The sequence below is a fragment of the Lynx canadensis genome, chromosome B1 (assembly GCF_007474595.2).
Source record: "Lynx canadensis isolate LIC74 chromosome B1, mLynCan4.pri.v2, whole genome shotgun sequence".
Lineage (NCBI taxonomy): Eukaryota > Metazoa > Chordata > Mammalia > Carnivora > Felidae > Lynx > Lynx canadensis.
The window spans coordinates 45,691,053-45,716,994 of record NC_044306.2 but is presented as its reverse complement, the minus strand read 5'-3'; the positions used below and the strand labels follow the sequence as shown (position 1 = coordinate 45,716,994).

Genomic DNA, 25,942 nt, shown 5'->3' with positions numbered 1-25,942 from the left:
CAAAATTAATACTTGACTTCTTTCCAATGTTAATATAAAAGGTTTGTGTTTTAAAGGTGGGAAGAAGTACTTTCATTATGCACAAATGAAGTGATGGGAGTTTCAGGGTTATAAGACCTCACCGTGCTGGAGGTCTGAATTAAAGGAAATAAAAACGGGATATCTCAACAAATGGGGAGAAGTGTGAGGAATTCAAATAGTCATAATGTAGTACTGCATCAAGGAGTATCATGGATAAAATTTGTAAGATGTCATTTTCAAACACACAAACCATAAGAAAATAGAAAATCAAAGCATTCATGTAGCGGTAGAAGCTATTCATGTGGTTCCTGCTCTCAAAAATCTTGCAATCAAGATAGAAAAAAAAGTGAAGTCAAAAGAAATACATAAGTTCAAAAATTACATAGGCAAACAAAAGGAACCTTTGAATCCAGCTGGTTAACTAGACATCATTTCCTTTTACAGGGCAAGTAGCCTAAGGATAAACACCACTAGCATGACCGTAGGACTTTCAACTGTGTGGCCGTGGCATTGGATAGCCTAAATTAGCAAGGCTTCATGCATCTTAGTTGGTTTGCCCATTTCAGATTCAGGACGCAGTCCAGCTCAGCTGGACTCAGCTCAGCTGCGTGCAACTCAGCAATCGTGTTGTGACGTGGCTCCCTTCTGGATATTTAGCAGCAATCAAAGAAATATAGTCAAATTCACTTTTTCTACTGTGTTTGGCCATAGTTGCGGATGGGGTCCTATTAACTCTATAGCTTAGAGAATCCATTGGTTATGACAGAATGAAACACCAATTATTGCCACAGAAATTAAAGGGGGGAAATTACTGTGTTTTTATTTTCTGTTTCCAGTGGTCTGATGCTAAATCCACCTGCAGAAGTTAAACTGCGTAAGAACACATTAGGGTTCTTTATTGCTGAATCTTCAAAGGAAGTCATAAGGTAATTTTTTTATTACTTTATGGGGAGAAAGTCCTAAGGCAAATGCAACTTAATGGCAGACAGACTGAGCCAGTGCCACGCTTCCTTAGTGTTAAGCCTCACATAAGTCATTCTTCATTTGCTTTCATTGTCCAGAGCCGCCTTTTACTGTGCCAAATGTCACGGTGATGTCTTCATTCCTGAGCTAATTGGAAAATGTAACTGCAAAACCAAGATCCAGCGACACTTCCCAGGTAACTGCACTTTATATCTGGTTGCCCTCAGCCCAGCTTCCAGGGGCATGGCCAAGGAAAGAGGAGAGGTTCCCCCCTCTTAAAAGATAATGCCCACTTGAATTTGGCCAAGAAGTGGCAGATATTTCCCCACTGGGCATACAAGACCTGAGAATCAGTCTTTTAGAGCTGGAAGAAATCTTACTAGTTATCTAGTTAGACTCCTTCACACACAGGCAAGTGAGTACCAAGAGATTCAGTAGCGTGCAAAGTCCCGGAGCTAATTGGAGGTGCTTCCCGACTTCAGTCCCAAAGTTCATTCAGCCTGTATCCGACTGCTTGGTTGGCCATAGGCCACCTCATGGCCACTCTTATAAAAATTATTGCCTTACATTTACTTGACAAAGAACATTGTATAAATTTAAGGTGTGCAACATATTGAGTTGATATATTTATATTGCAATATGATTGCCATTGTAGCTTTAACACCTCTACTGTGCTACATTATTATCATTTCTTCCTTGGGAACAATACCATCCCTTGAGTATTCTGTTTCCTTAATGGATAATAGGGGGTTTAAAATTTACTCATTTTGACACAGTGATGAAGAAATGTAACTTTTTATTCTGTCTCTACATGAACCCAATAGCTTACCAACAACCTTTCCCACTTAATAGCGGGAAAAGAGAAATGAATCTCAAGCATTCATGGTAACTTCCTCCCTTGTGGCTTAAAACTTAGTCTCTTCCAGGTACAGTAAAATTCTATGGGTAAAATCCTTAGTGTTTCAGCAATTAAACTTAATTCAAAATTTGAATTTCCTATCAGGACTTTTCTTATCTCTAAGATTATCTTCCCCTTCTCCCCAGTATTCTATTTAAATGCAGGAGTAAATTTGCTTAACATCATGGTTGTTCTTGTAGTGGATAGCAAGATACCCTTTCATACAAGTCCTTACCGGTTCCTGAGGTGCCTCATCCCTTGATAAGTGTCAGCTTCTGTGACCTCTGCATCAATAACCAGTGTCAGCTCCTCCTGGCTTTGGGTCACCTTCTGTCATTTGTTACTAAAATCTATCCTCCCTACTATAGCCTCGGGTTTTGAGGTCTGCAGCATCCCTTTTCCTGTATCCCTAGGCTTTTCATTCCATATGTTATTTTGATCCTTCAGCTGTTTGGGATTTTTCAGTCTCCTGGTGTACGTATGTCTGCCAGGAGGTGGGAGCCCTTTCAGGCCTTCTCTCTGCTTAAACACATGTGCTGGCTCGTCTCCTCCTCAGTAACCACCTTGCACTGTTCCTAAACCCTCCTCCAAGGACACAACACCAATGAAAATGAAACATATGAACACCATATGAAACACCATATGAAAATGGAAACACATTTCTCATTTTCCCCTTTGCACACCACAAAACTATCATGTTTCCCTTGTCTAGCCCCTGCTCACCAACCTGAGACACAAGCTCTGTGTGTTGGGGATGGGGGGGAAGGGACTGGGTCTCATCTGAGAGATCCGGTCTCTATCATTTTTTATAATAGCTTTATTGAGATATAATTTAAATACCATGAAGCAAATACTTTTAAAGTGTACAACGATTCAGTGGTTCTTAGTACGTAAGCAGATTTGTGCAACTATCACTACAAATTTAGAACATTTTCTGTACCTCTCAAAGAAACTCCGCACCCAATAGCAGTTACTCATCCCATCTGCCCACACTCCTCACGGGCTCTAAGACACTTTCTGTGTCTTAGGTTTACCTGTTTGGGCCATTTCATGAAAAGGGAATCAGACAGCATGTGGCCTTGTGTGTTGGGCACCTTTCACTTAGCCATGCTGTGGCATGTGTCAATACCTCATTTCTCTTTATGGCTGAACAGTATCACATTGGATGGGTATACTGCATTTTGTTCATTCATTTATCTGTTGCTGGACATTTGAATTGTTTCCACCTTTTGGATATTGCAGATAATGTTGCTATGAATAATGGTGCGCAGATACCTTTTTGAGTTCCTGCTTGCAATTTTTTGAGTATATATCCATAAGTAGAATTGCTAAATCAAATATTAATTCTGTGTTTCATTTTGTGAAGAACCCCCATATTGTTTTCCATAGTGGCTACATCATTTCACATTTGCACAAGCAGGACACAAGAACTCCAATTTCTCCACATCCTTTTTTTAAAAATGATTTTCCCTTAAAAAAAAAAAAAAGGATAGCCATCCTAATGGGTTTAAATTGGTATCTTATTGTGGTTTTAACTTGAATTTTCCTAATGGCTAATGAGGTCGAGCATCTTTTTATGAGGATCTTACTGGCCATTTGTATATCTTTGAAAAATGTCTATTCAAATCCTTTAACCATTTTTATATAAGGGTATTATCTTCCTAATATTGAGATGTATATAATCTTTGTATATTCTAAATAAATGAAATGTATATTCTGCCAGTATTTTCACCAATTTTGTGGTTTGTCTTTTTATTTCTTCATATAATTCCTATATTTTGATGAAGTCCAATGAAGTAGTTTTTCTTCTGTTGCTTGTGTTTTTGTGGAATATCTAACCTGAGGTCATAAAGATTTACTCTGATATTTTCTTCTAAGAATTTTGTATTTTTAGCTCTTACATGTAGGGTGGTGATCTCTTTTGAGTTGATTTTTGTGTTTGATGTAAGAAAAAGATCCAACCTCATTTTTTTCACTGTGGATATTCAGTTGTCCCAGAACCATTTTCTCAAAACATTTCCACATTGAACTGTTTTGGGTACCCTTGTCAAAAAACAATGGATTGCAAAAGTGTGAGTTTATTTATGGGTCTCAATTTTATTTCATTGCTCTGTACATTTAGCTCTACAATGACTTGACTACTGTAGTTTTATATTAAGTTTTGAAATTGAGAAATATGAGTCTTCCAAGTCTGTTATTTTTTTTCAGTATTGTTTTGATTGTTCTGGGTCCCTGTATTTCTTTATGAAAATTCAGATAAACATTTCAATTTCTGCAAAGAAGCCACCTGGGATTTTGATTGACATTGTGTTGAATATGTAGGTCAATTTTGGAAATATTGCTATCTTAATAGTAACTCTTTGACTCATGAACATGTGATGTCTTTGTATCTACTTGTATCTTTAATATCCTTCAACAATTTTCTATAATTTTCAGATAACAGGTTTTAGACTACTTTTGTTCAGTTGATTCCTAAGTGTTTTATTCTTTTTAGTGCTATTATAAATGAAATTGTTTTCTTGATTTTGTTTGCAGATGATTCATTGTTACTGTATAGAAATACAATTGAATTTTGTGTATTGATCTTATATTCTGCAACCTTGCTGAACTTGTTTTTTTAGCTGTAATACTTTTTTTGATGGCCTTTTCTTTATTTTTCTTGCCTAATTGCCCTGGAATAATCTCCAGGACAATGTTGAATAGAAGTAATAAGAGCTTATATCCCTGTTTTGTTCCTGACCTTAGGGAGAAAGCATTAAGTATGATGTTAACTGTAAGTTTTTCATAGATGCTCATTATCTGGCTGAGGATATTCTTTTCTATAACTAAATTCCTCAGGGTTTTTTTTTTGTTTGTTTCTTTTCTTGATTTATAGTGGTTTTGATCTTTGTCAAATGCTTTTTCCTTTTGGAGATAAACTTGTGGTTTTTGTCTTTTATTCTGCTGGTAGAATATATTACATTAATTGACTTTATATATTAAGCCAACGTCCTAATTGGTCATACTGTAAAACCTTTTCCATATCTGCTGGATTTGGTTTGCTAGCATTTTGTTGAGGAATTTTACATCTGTATTCAATACAGATGTTGGATGGTAGTTTTCCTTTCTTTGGGGGAGTGATGTCTTTGTCTGATTTTGATGTCATTGTAAATTTGGCCCCAAAGAATATCTTGGGAAGCATTCCTTTTCTTTGATATTTTGGAGACATTTGTGAAGGATTAGTGTGAATTCTTTTTTAAACATTTCATGCAATTTTACCAGTAAAGCCTAACTTCATTTTTTTATTATTAGTTGAATCTCTTTACTTACAGAGCTATTCCGATTTTCTGTTTCTTCTTGAGACAGTTTTGATGGTTTTGTCCTTCTAGGAATTCATTCATTTAATCAGTTATCAAATTTGTTGACAGGCAAAGTATTGTATACATATATATTCCCTTCTAATCCTTTTCATGTTTGTCATGTCAGTAGTAACATCACCCCATTAATTTATGATTTTTGTTATTTGAGTATTTCTTCATTTTTGAGGCCAGTCTTGCCAAAAATGCTTGTCAATTTTCTTTGGGTTTTTTAATTTATTTTTTCTACTATTTTTCTTTTATTTAAATGATGTATAATTTTTATTATTTACTTCTTTCAACTTGATGTGGGTTAATTTTCTTTTCTCAATGTCTTAACATGAAAGGTTAGATTACTTCATTGATTTTCGATCTTTTTTTCTTTTTTAATAAGTAAAGGAATTAACATCAATAAAATTGTCTCTAAGCACTCTTCAGGGACAGGCTGTATTTGTGATGTTTTGTGTTTTCATTTTCATTCATCTAAAAATATTTTATAATTTCACTTGTGATTTTTTGGGAGGAAGGACCCATTGGTTATTTAGGCATGTGTTGTTTTTATTTTCACATATTTGTGAATTTCTATAATTACTTTATTACTGATTTTTCATTTCATTTCGTTGTAGTTTAAGAGAATACTTTGTATGATTTAAATCTTTTTAAATTTTTTGATACTTATTTTATGGACTAGTATATGATCTATCCTGAACAATATTCAATGTATACTTGGAAAGACCATGTATTCTTCTGTTGTTGGGTGGAATGTTCCATAGATATTTGTCAGGTCTAGTTGATTTATAGAATTTTTAAAGTTTTCCATTTCCTTGCTAATAGAACAATCGATAGTGGTCCTATCTATTATTGAAAGTGGACTATTAGAGTTCCAGTTATTGTTGTTGAATTGTCTATTTCCCCATTTAAATATGTTAGATTTTGCATCATGTATTTTGGATTTCTATGGTTATGTGCCTCTGAGTCTGTTATATCTTCATGGTAGATTAACCATTTTATCATTATAAAATGTCTTTGTTTTTAGTAATATTTTTGAATTACTATTTTTGTATTTTGTATTAAGTTCTATTTTGTGTGAAATTAGTAACCACTCTAGCCCTCTTTTGATTACCATTGTCATAAAATACCTTTTTTCATCTTTTTTCTCTCAATCTGTTAGTGTCTTTGAATCTGAAGTATATATCTTGCATGCAGCATAGAGTTGGATCATGTCTTTTTTTTTTCCATTTGCCAATCCCTCCTTCTTTATTGCAGAGTCTAATCCTTTCACATTTAATGCAGTTACTGATAAGTTAGTATTTACATCTGACATTTGACGTTTTTTAATGTTATATCTTTTTTCTTTTTTTAATACTTTCTTTAAAATTTGCATTTTAATTGGTTAACATACAGTGCAATATTGGTTTCAGGAGTAGAATTTAGTGATTCATCACCTACGTACAACACTCAGTGCTCATCACAAGTGCCCTCCTTAGTACCCATCACCCATCTAGCTCATCTCCTACCTACTTCCCTCCATCAATCCACAGTTTGTTCTCTATCATTAAGAATCTCTTGTGGTTTGTTTCCCTGACTTCTTTCCCTCCCTTCCCATATGTTCATCTGTTTTGTTTACTAAATTTCACAAATGAGTGAAGTAATATGGTATTTGTCTTTCTCTGACTGATTTGCTTCACTTAGCATAATACACTAGCTCCATCCATGTCATTGCAAATGGCAAGATTTCATTATTTTTGATGGATGAGTGATATTACCATTGTATGAATGTGTGTGTGTGTGTGTGTGTGTGTGTGTGTGTGTGTGTGTGTATACACTCCAGTTTTGTACACCCATTAGCGGACATTTGGGTTCTCTGCATAGTTTGGCCATTTTTGATACTGCTACTATAACATTGGAGTGCGTGTACTCCTTCAAATCTGTATTTTTGGGACCTCTGGGTAATATCTAGTAGTGAAATTGCTACAATGTAGGGTAGTTCCATTTTTAATTTTTTGGGCAATCTCCATACTGTTCTCCAGAGTGGCTGCACCAGTTTGCATTCCCACCAACAGTGCAAGCAGGTTTCCTTTTCTCTGCATCCTCATCAAAACCTGTTGTTTCCTGTGTTGTTAATTTTAGCCACTATTACAGGTATGAGGTGATATCTCAATGTGGCTTTGATTTGGATTTTCCTGATGATGAATTATGTTGAGCATCTTTTCATATGTCTGTTAGCCATGTGAATATCTTCTTTGGAAAAGTGTCCGCTCATATCTTCCACCCATTTCTTAAGTGAGTTATTTGTTTTTGGGTGTTGAATTTGATAAATTACTTACAGATTTTGAATCCCAACCCTTTGTTAGATATGTTGTTTACAAATATCTTTTCCCATTCTGTAGGCTGCCTTTTAGTTTTGTTCATTGTTTCCCTCACTGTGCAGAAGCTTATTAACTTGATGAAGTCCCAGTAGTTCACGTTTGCTTTTGTTTCCCTTACCTTCAGCAACATGTGTAGTAAGAAGTTGGTCTGACTGAGGTCAAAGAGGTTGCTGCCTGTGTTCTCCTGTAGGATTTTGATGGCTTCCTGTCTCACATTTAAGTCTTTTATCCATTTTGAATTTATTTTTGTGTATGGTGTAAGAAAGTGGTCTAGTTTCATTCTTCTGCATGTTGCCATCTAGTTTTCACAACACTGTTTTTTAAAGAGACCGTCTTTTTTACATTGAATGTTCTTTCCTACTTTGTAAAAGATTAGTTGACCATATGGTTGTGGATCCATTTCTGGTTTTTCTATTCTGTTCCATTGAACTATTTGTCTGTTTTGTGCCAGTACCATACAGTCTTGATGACTACAGCTTTGTAATGTAGCTTGAAATCCAGAACCGTGATGCCTCCAGTTTTGTTTTTCTTTTTCAGGATTGCTTTGGCTATTCAGGGTCTTTTGTGGTTACATACAAACTAGGATTGTTTGTTCTAGCTCTGAAAAAAATGCTGGTGTTACTGTGATGGGATTGCTTTAAATGTGGAGATTGATTTTGGTTGTATAGACATTTTAACAATGCTGTTTTTCCAATCCATGAGCATGGGATGCTTTTCCATTTTTTTGTGTCCTCTTCAATTTCTTTCATAAGTGTTCTATAGTTTTCAGAGTATAGATCTTTTACCTCTTTAGTTAGGTTTCTTTCTAGGTATCTTACTATTTTTGGTGCAATTGCAAATGGAAATGATTCCTTGATTTCTTTTTTTGCTGCTTCACTATTGGTGTGTAGACATGCAACAGATTCCTGAATTGATTTCATATCCTGTGACTTTGATGAATTCATGTATTATTTCTAGCAGTTTTTTTTGCTGAAGTCTTTCAGGTTTTCTACGTAGTATATTAATGTCGTCTGCAAATAGTAAAAGTTTGACTTCTTCCTTTCCTATTTGGATGCCGTTTATTTCTTTTTGTTGTCTTATGGCTGAGGCTTACTTCCAGTGCTAGTGCTAGGTTAAATAGTAAGGTTAGGTGACATCCTTGTCTTATTCCTGACTGTAGGGGAAAGGCTCTCAGTTTTTCCCCGTAGAGGACGATATAAGTTTTGGGTCTTTCGTATGTGGACTGTTGAGGTATGTTCCATCTGTCCCCACTTTGTTGAGGGTTTTTATCAAGAATGGATGCTATATTATGTCAAATGCTTTTTCTGCATCTATTGAAATGATCATATGGTTCTTATTCTTTCTTTTATTAATGTGGTTCATCACTTTGACTGTTTATGAATATTGAACCAACCCTTCAACCCAGGAATAAACCTCACTTGATGACAGTGAATAACTCTTGTAATGTACTGTTGATTTTGATTTGCTAGTATCTTATTGAGAATTTTTGTATCCATTATCATCAGGGATGATGGCCTCTAATTCACCTTTTTAGTGTAGTCTTTGTCTGGTTTTGGAACCAAGGTAATGTTGGCTTTGTAGAATGACTTTAGAAGTTTTCCTTCTATTTCTATATTTCAGAGCAGTTTGAGAAGAATAGGCATTAATTTTTCTTTTTGTTCAAATTTTCTATTTCTTCCTGTTTCAGTTTTAGTAGTTTGTGAATTTCTAGGAATTTGTCCATTTCTTCCAAATTGCCCAGTTTGTTTACATAGAATTTTTTGTAGTATTCTCTTATAATTGTTTATATTTCTGTGGTGTTGGTTGTGACCTCTCTTTCAGTCATGATTTTATGTATTTGGGTCTTTTTTCTTTTTGATAAATCTGGCTAGGGAATTATCAATTTTGCTTATTCTTTCAAAAAAGCTACTCTAAGTTTTGTTGATCTGTTCTACTGGTTTTCGGTTTGTTTCTGTATCATTTATTTCTGCACTAACCTTATTATTCCCTTCTTCTGTTGGCTTTAGGCTTTATTTGCTTTCTTGAAATAGGCCTGGATTGCAATATACTTCCCTCTTAGGACTACTTTTTCTTCATCTCAAAAGTTTTGGACTGTTATGTTTTCATTTTCATTGACTTGCATGTATTTTTTTAAATTTCTTCTTTAATTTCCTGGTTGACCCATTTATTCTTTAGTAGTATATTCTTTAACTTCCATGTATTTGAGGGCTTTCCAATTTTTTTCTTGTTGTTGACTTCAAGTTTTGATCTGAAAATATGCATGGTATGATCTTGATATTTTTGTACCTGTTCAGGCCTGATTTGTGACCTAGTATGTGATGTATTCTGGGGAATGTTCCACGTGTGCTTGAAAAGAATGTATATTCTGCTTCTCTGAAATGTTCTAAATATATCTGTTAAGTCCATCTGGTCCAGTGTATCATTCAAAGCCATTGTTTCCTTGTTGATTTTCTGCTTAGGTAATCTGTCCATTGTTGTAAGTGGTGTGTTAAAGTCCCTTATTATTTTTGTACTATTATCAATGAGTTTCTTTATGCTTGATTTATATATTTATATAATCCAGCTTTCTTAAGAAATCCAGCTTTCTTTTGATGTCCATTAGTATGATAGATGGTTCTCCATCCCCTCACTTTCAAGCTGCAGGTGTCTTTAGGTCTAAAATTAGTCTCTGGTAGGCAGCATTATAAATGGATGTTGCTTTTTTGCCCATTCTGATACCCTACGTGTTTTGATTGAAACATTTAGTCCGTTTACATTCAGAGTAATGATTGAACAGTATGAATTTAACACTATTGTGTTAAATGTAGAGTTGGTATTTCTGATGATGCTCTCTGGTCCTTTCTAGCCTTTGTTGCTTTTGGTCTTTTTTTTTCCTCCACTCAAAGGGTCCCCCTTAAAATTTCTTATAGGACTGATTTAGTGGTCACAAACTCATTTAGTGTTTGTCTGGGAAACTCTTTATCTCTTCTTCTATTCTGAATGACAGCCTTGCTGGATAGAGTATTCTTGGCTGCTAGAGTATTCTTTTCCCATTCAGCACATTGAATATATCTTGCTAGTCTTTTCTGGTCCTCCAAGTTTCTATGAACAGATCTTCTGTGTACCTAATCTGTCTTCCCTTAAAGGTTAAGCACTTTTTTTCCCTTGCTTCTTTCAGGACTCTTTCCTTGTCTGTGTATTTTGTGAATTTGAGTATGATATGTCTTGGTGATGGCTGGCTTTTATTGAATTAATGGGAGTTCTCTGTGCTTCTTGGAGTTTGATGTCTGTGTCCTTCCCCAGATTAGGGAACTTTTCAGCTATAATTTGCTCACATAATCCTTCTACCCCTTTTTCTCTCTCTTCATCTTCTGAGAGTCATATGATAAGAATGTTATTATGCCTTAAGGTGTTGCTGAGTTCCCTAAGTCTACCTTAATGATCCCTGACCTTTGTTTCCTTCATCTTTTCAGCCTCATTATTTTATAATTTTGTCTTCTGTATCATTAATTCACTCCTCTGCCTCATCCATCCTCATTTTAGTGGTCTCTATTTGGGTTTGCATCTCAGTTATAGCATTTTAAATTTCGGCCTGACTAGATTTTAGTTCTTTTATCTCTGAAGAAAGGGATTCTCTGGTATCTTCTATGCCCTTTTCAAGCCCAGATAATATCCTTATAATCACTGTTTTAAATTCTAGTTCAGACATTTTACTTACACCTACTTTGATGAAGTCCCTGGCCATCATTTCTTCCTGTTCTTTCTTTTGAGGTGAATTCCTCCATCTTGTCATTTTGGAGGAAGAAACAACAACAACAACAACAACAACAACAATAATTGAATGAAGTAAAAATTTAAAAATTAAAAAAAAATCAAATAAAGGAAGCTAGATCCTAAGTGTGTTTTGGTCTACTTGTTAAGAGAAGCTTGATAGAACAAAAAGAAAAGATAAAAGAATAGGAAAAAAAATAAAACTTTTTAAATAATAAAATTTTAAAAAGTAACATAAAAGATTTTGCTCTTTCTGTATCCAAAAAAAAAAGAAAAATAACAACAAAAACAAAACAGAAGCAACAACAACAAAAACCAACAAACATATGAACCATCAAACAAACAAAACCCAAATGAAGCTAGATCCTATTTCCCCTAAAGCTGAAACCTTGCAGCAGTCTATGATCAGAAGACTAAGCTCATGAAAGGGATTTGTGTTGGTCTTCTGGGGGAGGGACCTTCTGTTCCTAGTCTCAGGTAGACTTGCCCTAGAGGAGATGTGCCTGGCAGGCACAGGGAGCAAGGTTTCGTGTAATGGCTCCATTCTCCATTTGGTGGCACTGTTCAGTTCACTGAGGTCGATCAGTGTTGGTGGGCTACTGGTGAAAATGTCTTCGTCCAACTCTCTAGTCTCTGGAGTGGGAAGTTCACGCCCTCACAGCCAAGAGGTCAATTACCCCCCTCTTGTGTCTCCCATTTCCATCAGCTCTGTGCCTTTTTCCAGTCTGTGTCTGAGCTGTCAGCCTACCAGGGGGCACTTCCCTTCAGAGTTTTTTCTTAGGTGTGGCTGTGGTTCAAACCCAACACTTCAGAGACCCCCCTCCTCCACCCCCAACAGTTCAGTCCTGGAGTGATCCTCTGGGGAAGGTTCTCACATATGGTGGCTGGTACCAGTTTGTCCCAGGAAATGGTCACACTACCATGTAAGGGCAGGGGCTCAGAGTTTATGGTAAATCACAATGCACTGCCATCAGCAGGACATACTCTCCTCAGCTGGCATCTTTGTTTCTATATGGGTGAAAACGGCAGCTTAATGGAGCTAGGTCTTTTGCTCATGGAAAGGCATATCACCTCTACCAAATACACTTCAAGCAGGGGAAGTTTTTCTCCTTGTGTGATCCAAGGGATCCTCAGATTGTACTGCCCACTCCCAGGGCTCTGCCCTGCTTCCTTAAGGAAGCACCACCAGGAGATGAGCTTGGAAACTTCAGACTCTGTGCTCTGCCATTCATAAAAATCTGGTGGTGTTGAAATCCTCTTGTTTTTCCCCCATCAGTGGTTTTGGGGTACAGTTTTCTTGTGCAATCTCCTGTGCATGTTTTTACTCTTTTTCTCTAGCTACTTTGAGGGGGTGTGCTTTCTTGTGCAAACCCAATGCTCTGCTTTCTCTCCCCCTCTGTCTTTCTCCTTTCCACAAAAAGGGCTTCCTCCCCTCTGTGGCACTGTGGTTCTTCTCTCCCGCAGTTCACCTCTCCACACCACAAACCTGCTGCTTTCCCTCCCTTGAATTATGCAGATTGTTCTGTTAATCCTCATATCGATTTCCTAGGTGTTGAAAATGATTTGACATTCATCTAGCTGTCTTCAAGGAGGAGACAAGTCCTGGGTCCTCTTACTACTCTGCCATCTTAACTCCTCCTTTCTCATACCTCTTTTGTTTCTTAAGTCATTTACTACTTCCTTCTATTGTGTTAGATATTTTCTAGTCCACCATTTTAATTCTCTTGCCATTTATTTACATATATATTTCTTTTTCATTATTTTCTTGGTAGTTGGCCTGGGGTTTGCTGTTAACATAACAATGTATAGTAATCCTGTTTGGATTAATGCCAAATTAATTTCTGTAGTATACAAAAACTATGTTTTTATATGTAATTCTATTTCTTCCCTTTAGGTTATCATTAAAAATTACATCTTTATATATGTGTACCCATCAGCATAGCCTTGCAGTTGTTGCTTTGTATATTCATCTTTTCTTTAGGTTTATTTATTTTTGAGAGAGAGAAAGAGAGCGATCACAAGTGGGGGCAGAGAGAGAGAGGGAGACACAGAATCCTAAGCAGGCTCCAGGCTCTGAGCTGTCATAACAGAGCCAGACATGGGGCTTGAACTCACAAACTGAGAGATCATGACCTGAGCCGAAGTCGGATGCTTAACTGACTGAGCCACCCAGGTGTCCCTGTATATTCATCTTTTAAATCAGAAATAAAAGCGGTTACAAACAAACAAAAACCCTTCTGTTTTATTTTATATTACTTATGTAAATATACCTTTACCAGTGCTCTTCATTTCTTCATGAAGATTTGAATTACTGCCTGGTGTGCCTTTTATTTCAAATCCAACGACTCTTATTAATATTTCATGTAGGGCTTGTCTAGATGCAATGAACTCTCTAAGTTTTTGTTAGTCTTAAAATATCTTAATTTATCTTTCATTTGTGAAGGATAATTTTATCAGATATAGAATTGTTTGTTGTTTTTTGTTTTGCTTTTTTTTTCATTCAGGACTTCAAATATGTCATCCTACTGCTTTCTGGCCTCCATTGTTTCTCATGGGAAATTAGCTGTCAATATTATTGAGAATCCTCTGTACATGATGAGTCACTTCTTGCCTCTTTGAAGATTCTCTCCGTATCTTTGTGTTTCAATAGTTTATGAGGTGTCTAGGTGTAGATCTTTTGGAATTTATACTGCATAGAATTTTGTGAGCTGCTTAGTTGTGTAGACTAATGTTTTACATGTAATTTGAGAAGTTTTTGAACATGATTTCTTTAAGAATTCTTTCCACCCTTTCTCTCCTCTGCATCTGCACCTCCCATTAGGTAGGTGTTAGTACATTTATATGACATCTCAGAGGCTCTCTTAGGCTCTATTTTTCTTTATTTTCCTTTTCTTCTGTCACTCAGACTGGGTAATCTCCCTTGACCTATATTTGAGTTGCCTGATTCTTTCTTCAGCATACTCAAACTTGATCTCAAATTACACTGTCTTTTCTTTATTTCAGTTATACTTTTCAACTCCAGGATTTCTATTTTTTAATAACACTTAAATTTTTATTGATATTCTCTGTTTTATGTTGTTATGTATTTCTTTAGCTGTAATTTTTATTTCTTTAGCTGTAATTTCCCTTAATTCTCTGAACGTACATAAAATAGCTTTTGATAGATTTAAAGTTGTTGACTAATAAATGCAAGTCCTGGCTTCCCCAGGGACAGTATCTATTGATAGCCTTTCATCCTGTGTGTGGATAGTACTTTGCTGTTTCTTTCCATGTCTCATAACTTTTATCAAAAATTAGACATTGAAAATACTATAATATGGTAATTATGGAAATCAGATTTCACCCACCTCCTTCTCCAGTGTTTTTTGTTGTTACTGCTTATTATAGTTGTCATTGTTTGTTCAGTGACTTTTATGAACTAATCCTATAATGTCTGCATCTTTATCATTTGTGGCCACTGAATTCTCTATTGTGTTAGTTGAACAACCATGTAAAATTGGACAGAGATCTTGTTTAATACCTGCAACCAATAAGTCTCCCAGTATTTGTCAAGGGATTCCATGTTTTTGCTGAGGCATGCCCTCAATATTCAGCGAGGCAGTTGACAGCTCTGCTTCAGCCTTCGCCTCCTGCTTGCACAGAACATCAAGTCAGTTATAGGTGAGTGCCTAGGGCCTTCTCAGCATGTATACTTCTGTACACAGTCCTGAAGTCCTGGGCATGTGTGTTGTTGTTTACATTACTATTCCAGAGTTTTTCAAAGTCCGTATGGACAACTCAGTCCTCAGTTTCCCCTTTAAACTTCTTGTAGTCTGTTGTTTGCCCTATCTTTTATCCATTGCCTTAAGCTGCTGTGATATTAAAATGTGTGATACAGCTCACTGAGTAGAGGATTTTAGAACTAGGTAAGTTCAAATAAGGTTGAAAATATAAGCCATTCAAGTAGGATCATCCAGGGAACCACCACACAAGTCTAATAAGGACTCTTCTTTGGAAATAAGGCTTTGAAAGAAATGCAGTTCTACTCTGCTCCCTCTGGCACCAGGAATATGGGGCATTACTTTTTAAGGACACTGATTAGCTAGAGAGTTGGGGATGGGACTAATATAAGTTAAAACACCACAAATATTTCTAGTTTTACTGAGATTTATTTTTCTTGATTGAATGGTTTTTGGGTCACTGCTGGTTACTTTTCAGAATTCTGAAAAAAATTTATCCTGACCATTTTTGTCAGTTTATTTTTTGTTTTTATGGAGGGGCAAACTTTCCAAAGTCTTTACCATTTGGGGCTGGGGGTGTCTCATTTTCATTTTTGAAAGATAGTTTTACTGGGTATAAAATTTTTGGCTGACCATTTATTTCAACACGGTGAATATGTCATCCCACTTCCTCTTAGCCTTCATTCTTTCTGATGAGAAGTCATCTGTTAATCCCATTGGATTTAATTTGTAAATCAAGTATTGTTTATTCCTTGCTGCTTTCAAGAGTTTCTTCTTATATTTGACTTTCAGCATTGTTACTGTGATATGTTTGTGTCTGGATATCTTTGTTTATCATATTTGGAATTCATTGATATCTTCAGATGTATAATGTAATAGACTAAGTAATGGCCCCCAAAGATATCCATACCCTAATCCCTGGAAACTCTGAATGTGATTTTCATATGGCAAAAGAAACTGCAGAAATTTGCAGATTAAATTAAGGATCTTGAGATGGGCAGATTAGCCTGCATTATCTATGTGTAGTCTAATTATAATTATAAGGGTGCCTATGGAAGGGAGGCAGAAGAAGGAGATTTAACTACATACACAAGAGAAAAGGGCTTGTGGTAAAAACAGATGTAAGCTGATTCAGAGAGAGAAATTGTTGTGCCACTGTCTTTGAAGCTAGAGGAAGGGGCCACAAGGCAAGGAATACAGGGAGCCTCAAGAAACTGGAAAAGGCAAGGAAATGGATTCTCCCCTAGAATTTCTGAAAGGAATTTAATGCCTTGATTTTAGTCCAGGGAAAATTACTTCAGATTCTAAACTCCAGAACTGTAAGAGAATAAAGGAATGCTTTTTTAAGCCACCAAATTTGTGGCAATTTGTTACAGCATTCATGGGAAAATAATACTGGCATACCCCTTTTTATTGTGCTTCACTTTAGTGCACTTTGCAGGTTTTGCATTTTTCACAAATTGAAGTTTTGTGGCAACCCTGCATCCAGCAAGTCTGTTGGCACTATTTTTTCCACCGACATTTGCTCACTTCATGTTTTTGTGTGACATTTTGGTAATTCCTGCAATATTGCAAACTTTATTGTGTGTCTATATATATATATATATATTTTATTTTATGTATATAAATGTATATATATTTATATAAATATATATACACTACATATATTTATGTATATATATTTATATAAATATATATACACTATATATATAATATATAGTGATCTGTGATCAGTGATATTTGATGTTACTATTGTAATTGTTTTGGGGTGCCATGGACCGTGCCCATTTAACACATATAACTTAATTGATACTGTGCGTGTTCTGATTGCTCCACTGATGAGTACTCCACTCCTTCTCCTTTGGCCTCCTTATTCCCTGACACACAATATTGAAATTGAGCAAGTTAATAATCCTATAATAGCTTCTATATGTTCAAGTGAAAGGACAAGTCAGTTGATGCAGGAAAGTTCATTGTTTTATTTTAAGAAATTGCCACAGACACCCCAGCCTTCAGCAGCCACCACTCTGAGCAGTCAACAACCATCAGCGTCAAAGCAAAACGCTTCACCAGCAAAAACGTTGTGACTCATTGTAAGCTCCGATGATGTTTAGCATTATTTAGCAATAAAGTATTTTTTTAATTAAAGTATGTACATTGTTTAGACATAATACTGTTGCACACTTAGACTATTGTTTAGCATAGACATAACTTATATGTGCACTAGGAAAACAAAAAATTCATCTGACATGCTTTATTGTGATATCTGTTTATCACAGTAGTCTGGAACCAAACCCACAATACATCTGAGGTGTGCCCATACTTGTAGATTAGTATTTTTCATCAAATTTGGGAAGATTTTATTCATTATTTATTTGAGTCTTTTTTTCTGCTTCTTCATCTCTCTCTCCTCCCTCTTATTGGTCCTGTCTTTACATGTATATGTTACATATAATGTGAATCCACATTTTTCTGGAACTGTTTATTTTTCTTCATTATTCTCTCTCTCTGCCTGTCTCAATCTCTCTCTCTCCCTCTCTCTCCCTCTTGCTTTTACTCTTTTGGAAAGTAGTCTCTATCAATCTGTCGTTTTATTTGCTAATTTTTTTCTTCTGGCAGTTGAAATATGTTGTTGGGCCCTGTGTTCATTTCCATTTGCTACTGTAACCAATTACCACAATTTAGTGGCTTAGTTATAAATTAACATTTGTCATATTTTATGGGGTCTGGCAGCATGGCTGTGTTTCTTTATGGAAGTTCTAAGGAAGAATGAATGGCCTTGCTTACTCAGGTTGGAGAGGCTGCCAGCACTCCTGGGCTCATGGCCCCCTTCTGTCTGAGCAATGTCTGGTCAGGTCTTTCTCATGTCGCATCGCTCAGACTCTGCTTCCATCATCACATTACCTTTTTTGACTGAATCTCCTGCCTCCCTATTCCATATTTAAGGAACTTCTGTGGTTACAATGGACCCACCTGGATAATCCAGGAAAATCTTTCAAGGTGAGCTGATTGGCACCTTTAATTCCATTTGCAACCTTGAATCCCTCTTGCCATATTGAGCATATTCACAGGTTCTGGGGATTAGGACATGGACATCTTTGGGGGAATGTGTATTTTGTGCCTATCATAAGCTCCTTGATGTATCTCCTAGGCCTGTCATACCCAAGTCTGAAGTTGAGGTATCATCAGGGACACACTCCCTCCGAAAGCTCTCAGGGAGAATCATCCTTGCCTCTCCCAGCTTCTAGAGGCTGCTGGTGACCCCTTGCCTGTGGTAGCATCACTCCAGTTGGACTCCATGTTCACATGGCCCTTTTTCCTGTGTCTCTCTTCCATGTCCGTGTGTTCTCTTCTTGTTTTAAGGACACCAGTTTTGGACTTAGAACTCACCCAAAATCCAGGACGATTTCACTTTGAGATTCTTAACTAATTACATCTGCAAAGATTTAAGGTCACTATAGCAGGCAGCTTGGATGGCCATAACAAAACACCACCGACTGAGTGGCGTAAACAGTAGGAATTTATTTTCTCACAGTTCTGGAGGCTGGAGGTCCAAGATCAAGGTGCTAGCCAGCTCAGTCCTGGAGAGATGTCTCTTCCTGACAAGTAGCTGGCCACCTTCTCACTGTGTCCTCACATGGCAGAGAGTGAGCTCTGGTCTCTCTTCCTCTTTTTATAAGGATACTAATCCTATCGTATCAGGGCCCTCATTTAGCATAATTACTTCCGTAAAGTCTCCATCTCCACATATACTCACAATGGGAGTTAAGGCTTCAACATGTGATTTGGGAAGGACACAATTCAGTCCACTGCAGTCACATTCTGAGCTTCCCAGTGGACATGAATTTGAGGGGACACTATTCAGTCCATTAACCCTTCTAGTGAATAATTAACTTCAATTAGCGTACTTGTCAACTATAGAATTGCCATTGTTTCCTTTTTGTAAAAAATTGTTTATTGTTATTGTCTCTTTGAAGAGACATTGTCATCATGCTTTCCTTCTGGAATCATCATTTTTTAAAGTTCTTTGAACATATTTATAACAGCTGCTCTGAAGAGTTTGTCTACTGAGTCTGACATCTGTGTGTGTGTGTGTGTGTGTGTGTGTGCGCGCGCGTGCACACACGTTTGTTTTAATAATGTTCACTACTTACGTTGTTTCACTGAGGAACAGATCTGTGGAGCTGCTCATGTTACCATTCCACGTGCAGAACTAAAGGCTCCATCTTAACCTTGACTTTATTTTCTCTGAATCTTTCAATTTCCGCATGAAAATCTAACACCATTTTGGGCATAAAAAGAAGCTATTCCTATGTGATTTCCTGAAATCCCTGTTGTCTGTAGGGTTGCCACTGAATGCTTAAGTCTGAAGATTGCTAATTAAATAGACTTCAAAGCCCTATTTTGGATTCAGAAGCTAAACACTGACTCTTACTGTGTCCTATACACGATGAATCTTTCCAGAGGCAAGGGATGAGGCTGAATAAATAGGAGAAATATCCCGTTAAAGAAAGGAGTGAAGAAAGAGAAAAAACAATATGTGTAAAGTATCCTTTCACTACACATGTCTTTAGAATATATGAAAATCTAGCATGGTTTCATGTAGTAGATGTGTTCCTGTAAACACAGTGTACAAACTTTTGCAAGCACAGTATATACACTCCTGTGCACACACTTCTGTCAGTCATTTTGCAAAACAAAACTGTTTTATAAAGATTAGTAATCACCGCTCTGTTTAGCCAGCTTTTATGTGTGGTTTTACTATATATTTTTTTTAAACAGGAAGTTGCTCTAGTATAAAGAAGGAAAGATTTTTGCCTAAATAGAAAGGCTTGGCGATCATATTTGTAGATATGCCAAATTGTACCCACTTCTGTAACATGCATTTAATAGTATCTAGGGAGTAAATTAGTAAGACTTATACTCTAATGTTTGAGCTTTTCTGTAATTATCACAATTCTCAGAATATTTTATTTTTCTCATAATAGGATCATTTCTTCTTCTTGCCCAGCACTAATCCTCAGTCACCACTCCTGCCATGCCTATTCCCTGTGTCCAGGAGAACTTTATCAAACTATCTGGTACACAGATGCTCGAATAGTAGGCAGCTGTTCTTGACTTTGTTTGCCAGACGATGGCAGCAGAGTACCAGGAAATGCTCATGGATCTGGCGGCTAGGGAGTAGGCTTGTGTGGGGAATTTGAATCCGGAGAGAGCTCTCAAGGAAATGTGCAGAAGAGGACATCACCATAGAAGGGGGCTCTTTGGCCTCATAGAAAAGTCACGATAGTATGTGGAGATTCTCCCAGCGAATTAACCTTCAAAAAGGGTTTAGGAATTTAGCAGTAGATGACAAAATAGAAAAATTTTCTGACTTTGGATTAGTACAGATTTCAGGTTGAATATTTCATGTTTCAGAGCCAGATGAAGAGTATCCCCAGTCCACTCTTTTCTAATAACTATCTCTTTCTTGAGCTAATTGAGTTTTCTCAGTCCCACCAATTTCTTCCTCCTACTATGCTAATTGAGAGTTCAGAAGACCTGAATGCCAACGACCACTGATTAGCTGTGATTTAGGGAAGACGTGCTACCTTTAGGAGTCTTTGTGTTATTTCCAAGCCAGGCGGTTCTTGTCATCCCTGTGGCCGTTTTCAATTCTGATGTTCCATGATTTATAATCCCTCTTTCCTTTGATCACTTCCGCTTTTTAAAACTGGAACCACACCAGAGATTCTCCACTTAAATTCATAAGCTTAACGTTTTAGAGAGGCAGCCCAGTGTGAAGAACATGGATTCTGCACTGGCCACCTCTTAGCTGTGTGACTTTAAGCAAATTATTTAAGCTCTCATTGTGCTTCAGATTAGTATAAATGCTGATGATAATATTACATCTCTCAGAAGACTAAATGAGAATATTAACACAAAAAACGTATACAAATGGAGTATATTAATATAAAAAGCATTAAGACCAGTACCTGGAAAATAGTATGTTAATTATCATATTACCTGTGGGAATATAAACTCAAAAAGAATCTGATTATTTCTTTTCTCATCAATGAAATGCAGATGAAATAAGAATTAGCAGAGAAGTCCTAGCAGATTATACTTACTTTAACCCATTCCCTGATGTTTTGGGGTTCAGAGCAGGAAGACCAGTAGGGCTAGCCTTCAGATCAGGAGGACTTGTCTCTTTTTCTGCTTACTATAGTTAGGTAAATTATTGGGCAGGAACTTCTCCAGCCCTAACTATACAGTTCACTGCCTGCTATTTTACCACTGAAACCTCTGAAGCCTCCAGTCTTAGAGTAGGGGTCCTCTACCAGGGTAAGGAGGAGCTTTCACAGATCTTTGTGTGCAGTGGGGTGGAGGAAATGAGCAGTATGAAAATGGCCCTGAGGAAAGTTGTTTCCAGATTTCCCTAATCTCTACCGCAGAGCACTGTTTTAGAGTCCTCATTAAAGTGTTAATTTTTGCAGTGGAGTCACACCTAAAGAAGAGGGGAATCACTAAATGGAGATTGGAGAGAGGATGTGAAAGAAGTCAGGGACAGGAAGCAATGATATGAAATGGTTTGGATCCATGGTCCAAACTTGAATGTACCCCACTTCACAGTTCTCTTTAGATTTGGCCCTGGGTCACTTTTTTCATAAACATCCAAGACTAAATGACCTTGTTAAGACAGGAGTCACCCCAGACAGTGTTTCCCAGGGAGGAGAATTGCAAACCCAGAAGGTTGAGATAGAAATCCCCTAATGAATCTATCAGCTGGTCTCCCTGGCTTGGCTTACCTAGCGACTCTGAAATCTGGTCAAAGCTCTCCTCCTGCACCAGTGGCCTTAGGTAGGCAAGAGAATAAAAGGGGTTCTTAGGTGACTCTTCTTCTCTAAAGCAGGGTCAGGGACCACATGCCCACTGAATTTCAGTAAAAAGGAAAGCAACTTGATAATAAGCCTACCAAGGTCATGTACAAATATCTCGTATTCCTATATTTGTGACAGTTGTTATTCTAATACTGTAGTTGAAAGTGGGGCTCTGTTTCTCCAGCCTTTGGTGTCTATCTCCACCTCAGCTGTGTCCCTCTTTATTTCTTATCCCAGTGATTACCATAGCTTCTGGGCTGGTTTCCCTGGATCTAGCCTCTTTTTATGCCAATCTATGCCATCTTTCATGGCTATAATAATTTTCTTGGAAAAAACTTCTGATCATGAATGGATATATAAAGAAATAAATAAACAGATGGATGAATGCTATCCCTCCTTTTGCAAGACTAAGGCATTGGCATGTTCTGTTGTCCTGCGTCTTCTCTATCTCCTAAGAGTAGCGGTTCCTATCCAGAATACATGATACCACTCTTTAGGCGTGTCACAATGGTGGCCAAATATTAAATTTTGTAAATAATTGCAACAATTTGGCTTTTTAGGAAATTGTGGCAGATTCATGATTATCCAAATAATATAGGAATCATTTTTGCTTATTTGGGCGATGATAAGATTTCTTGGATGAGATAGAAAGGGTTAGAGTTACTGCTATCCATATATGAGGTATGTCTTCACATGCAGTCCTATCATGTAAGCCAAAAAAGAAAATGTTTGCCCGTGGCTTTCAAGGGTATCACTTCTTGAAGAAGAGAGAAACGTAATCAAAATGTTGGCCTTTTACAGGGACTTTTTTTTTTAAATAATTTACATATATTAGATACCATGTCCTTTTTTGAGGTCTGATGCTTTATCCATAAACCTTCTCTGGAATATCTGTAGGGAGGTCATAGGAGATCATGAAGGGACATTAACAGTCTAGCTAGAGTGTAAGGCAAAAATCCATTCCGTTCTTTTCTTGCCTAAAATATGAAAAAATTCTTGCACATTGTCATCTGTAGATAGATAAAAATATATATTAAAATGATCAGACTGCCTTAGAATGTAATCAGAGAAACTTCAGTTGCTTATCAACTGCCTTGAGATAGAGGACTTTGGCTTCCGATTTCTATGGTATTCTTTGCTTTTTCCTCAGTCGTTTGAAGCAGCATAGAAACTGGGGGCAGGGGCAATAATAGATGTTGCACATTCTTAACTGCCCTGTCTGCAACCTGGTAGAGAGAACACTTCTAGACATTTTGTGATGGTCATTAGGATTACGGAATTCGAGTTGGAAGGGACCAGGACCAGGAGAGGTCACGTGTGCCAGTTAACCTTTCACTTTCAGGCAGGCAGCCCAAGGCCAGAGGTGTCACCAGCCACCATACAGGCTTCTCTTTCAGACCCCCACATGCACATACTTCCAGAACTGGGAAAGTTTCCAAAATTATACAGATATTTAATGTGTTTTCAGAAGAGATTTTGTTAAAAATAACGCAAGGGAAGATTCAAAGTTTTAGCAAAAATTTCAAGGGGTTCATACATAGCACTTACCTCACCCACTTATCCCCTCCCACTGTTTTTTAATACCTGGCAAATGTTGGCTGCCAAGTTAGGCTTTGAGAAAGCAGAGACTTCCCGAACGTTCCATCATTTCTAAGCCAGTTTCGGCATGTTGCCTTTTGCATTCCATAGTTCAGCTTCTATCACCTGTACTCAGTGGGTAGCCTTTAAAGATTGACAGTTGACACACCAATCCTCACTCAGAATTTTCTTCAGATGTTCTGTCCCTGAGCCATTCCCCCCAGGGCAAAAGGTAACCAGGAAGTAAGGAAACACCAGTCAACCTGAAAACCCCCATCAACCCACCCTAGGTAAGTGAAGGCATCTGGGGATTACAGGTAGGGAGCAGTCTCATTTTAAACTTGACTCTTAGAACACCTGTGTGATGCAGTTACTGCTGATTGAAGCTGACAAATCCCATATCCAAAGGCGGTGTCTCTTCTTCCAGAAGTGTGTTTTCACTCAATTGATATTTTCCATGGATTAGAATGGGTCAGAAAGAATTACATCAAAAGTAGAGGGATACCAAGATGTTTTTGTGGCTCTTTCTGTCGGCCATTGTCCCAAACCAGGTGATATGTGGGTGTAAAGGTTTGCTCTACATGAACTCCTCATTTTGAGTAGTCTGAGTACGCAGATAATTCTTAAATTGACACAGGAGAAAAAGGTTGTGTTTCTTTTCTCCACTTGGGTAAGCAAGGAGGAAGAGTAACAGTGATAACTACTCTTTGACTTTGTCCATCTCCTTGATAACTTCTTCTCAGACAGTTCCCAATCTCTGATCACCCAGCAGTCTGGTTCAGGCAAGCAGATAATGCAGGGTCCTTGAAGAGTGAAAGAGAAGCATGTAACTTCCAGGCATCCTTTAGAATGATATTTCTTATCACAATACTAAGTGCCAATTCTGATTGACCAATAATGATGTCCTAGCCCAGTGTGTTGAAAGAATTCCTAAGTCGAATCTGGGTTCTGGAATAAAAATGGCATCACTGGAGAAGTAATGGTTCATGTGTCAGTTTTTCTTTTCCATCTTAGAGCAGCTGAAAATAGCTCATTTCATTATTAAATTTCAAGCTTTCTTGCATTTATCTTCACAGTCACCCTTTGAAGTCCCAGTATCATTCCCATTTTGCAGGTGAGAAAGTGATTTCCCTTTGTATTATTTCCAGATTGGAAATTCACAAATATTTTGAGCCCTCGCCCATGCAAGATCAAGATTCTTCAAAAGCTGAAATTAATCATAAAGGAATCCTTCCTTGAAGGAAAAGTAAAGCAAAGGAGGCAGTATCTGAGGAGAATAAATCATAGCCTGTGCAGAAGGGAAAAGGGACTTGCATAGTGATCCTTTCTTGGAGTCCCATAGTGGCTGTAGACCCTGTCTGTAACAGGAAGCTCCCTGGGATGCTACACTTGGGTGAGCTAGAGTGATGTCTTAGAAAGGTAGAGCAGCAACTCAATAGGTGCTTATTTTAGGCATCCATATGGTATTGAAATCCTCACAATCATTTTCTACCCACTCTCTAACCATGCAGAAGGAAATTGAAGAGATTTCTATAATCCATCCTCTTAGAATTAGTCTGTGGCTAAGGATCTCTACCCTCTCCCTAGTTGGGGGCCTAGAAATGTCTCAGGCAGTAGCAGTGGTTCAAAAATGCCTTGCAGAAAGATAGACTGGCTCATTAAGATTGCTGTGCTCTTGCAGGGACAACAATTCTGGTAAAGAGAGGCAGCATGAGGGAATTCTCTGATTCTACACAGAGTGATGATTTGCCATTCGGACAGGAAAGACTGATGAGCAACGTGAGCTTCGCCACCAGGTAAGAGCCTCAGAGAACCGATTCCCTCTCGTTTTCCGAGGATCCTTGGGCAATACCAATGTGATGTAAACCAGAATATTGGCTTTATCAGCCCTGATAGTGGCCAGTGGAATTGTTCCCCACCTACATGAATTCATCTCTGCTTCTCCCAATATCATTAAGCTAAACAAATATACCTCCTTGCAACATCGCTCAGAGAAATTTATACTTGTGACTACCAAAGGTCATTGCCCAGTGTTCTCTCAGATCAGGTACCCTAGACAGGTGGGCTGGGGTGAAATTTCAATTATTCCCAATTTCTAGTATTAATCCATCCCCTATTTCCAACAAACTGATGATGAGGTTGCTTTTGTTTTTGAATCGGCAAAATAGGGTCAAGAAATTCTTTCTCCCCCTCTCTTTTTCCCTGCAGTTCTTTAGTGCATTAAAATCTTGATTAACAAGAATGCAGGGTTGGCAGTGGAGGGTGATCTGTTCAGTTGATTTTAAATAGAGGGTTGATGGAGCACCTGGGTGGCTCAGTCAGTTAAGCGTCTTTAGTTCAGGTCATGATCTCGCAGTCTGTGAGTTTGAGCCCCAATGTTGGGCTCTGTGCTGGCAGCTCAGAGCCGGGAGCTTGCTGCGGATTCTGTGTCTCCCTCTCTTTCTGCCCC

At 37.5% G+C, this 25,942-nt stretch overlaps 1 protein-coding gene across 1 annotated transcript in view; it reads left to right on the top strand.

Annotated features, from left to right (window-relative positions):
- KCNU1 (potassium calcium-activated channel subfamily U member 1) overlaps positions 1-25,942 on the top strand; it is a 149,449-nt gene that overhangs the window by 52,689 nt on the left and 70,818 nt on the right. The window contains exons 17-19 of the mRNA XM_030311875.1: positions 858-947; positions 1,083-1,180; positions 25,175-25,289. Of these exons, the coding sequence (XP_030167735.1) occupies positions 858-947; positions 1,083-1,180; positions 25,175-25,289 (303 nt within the window). The remainder of the gene's footprint in view (positions 1-857; positions 948-1,082; positions 1,181-25,174; positions 25,290-25,942) is intronic.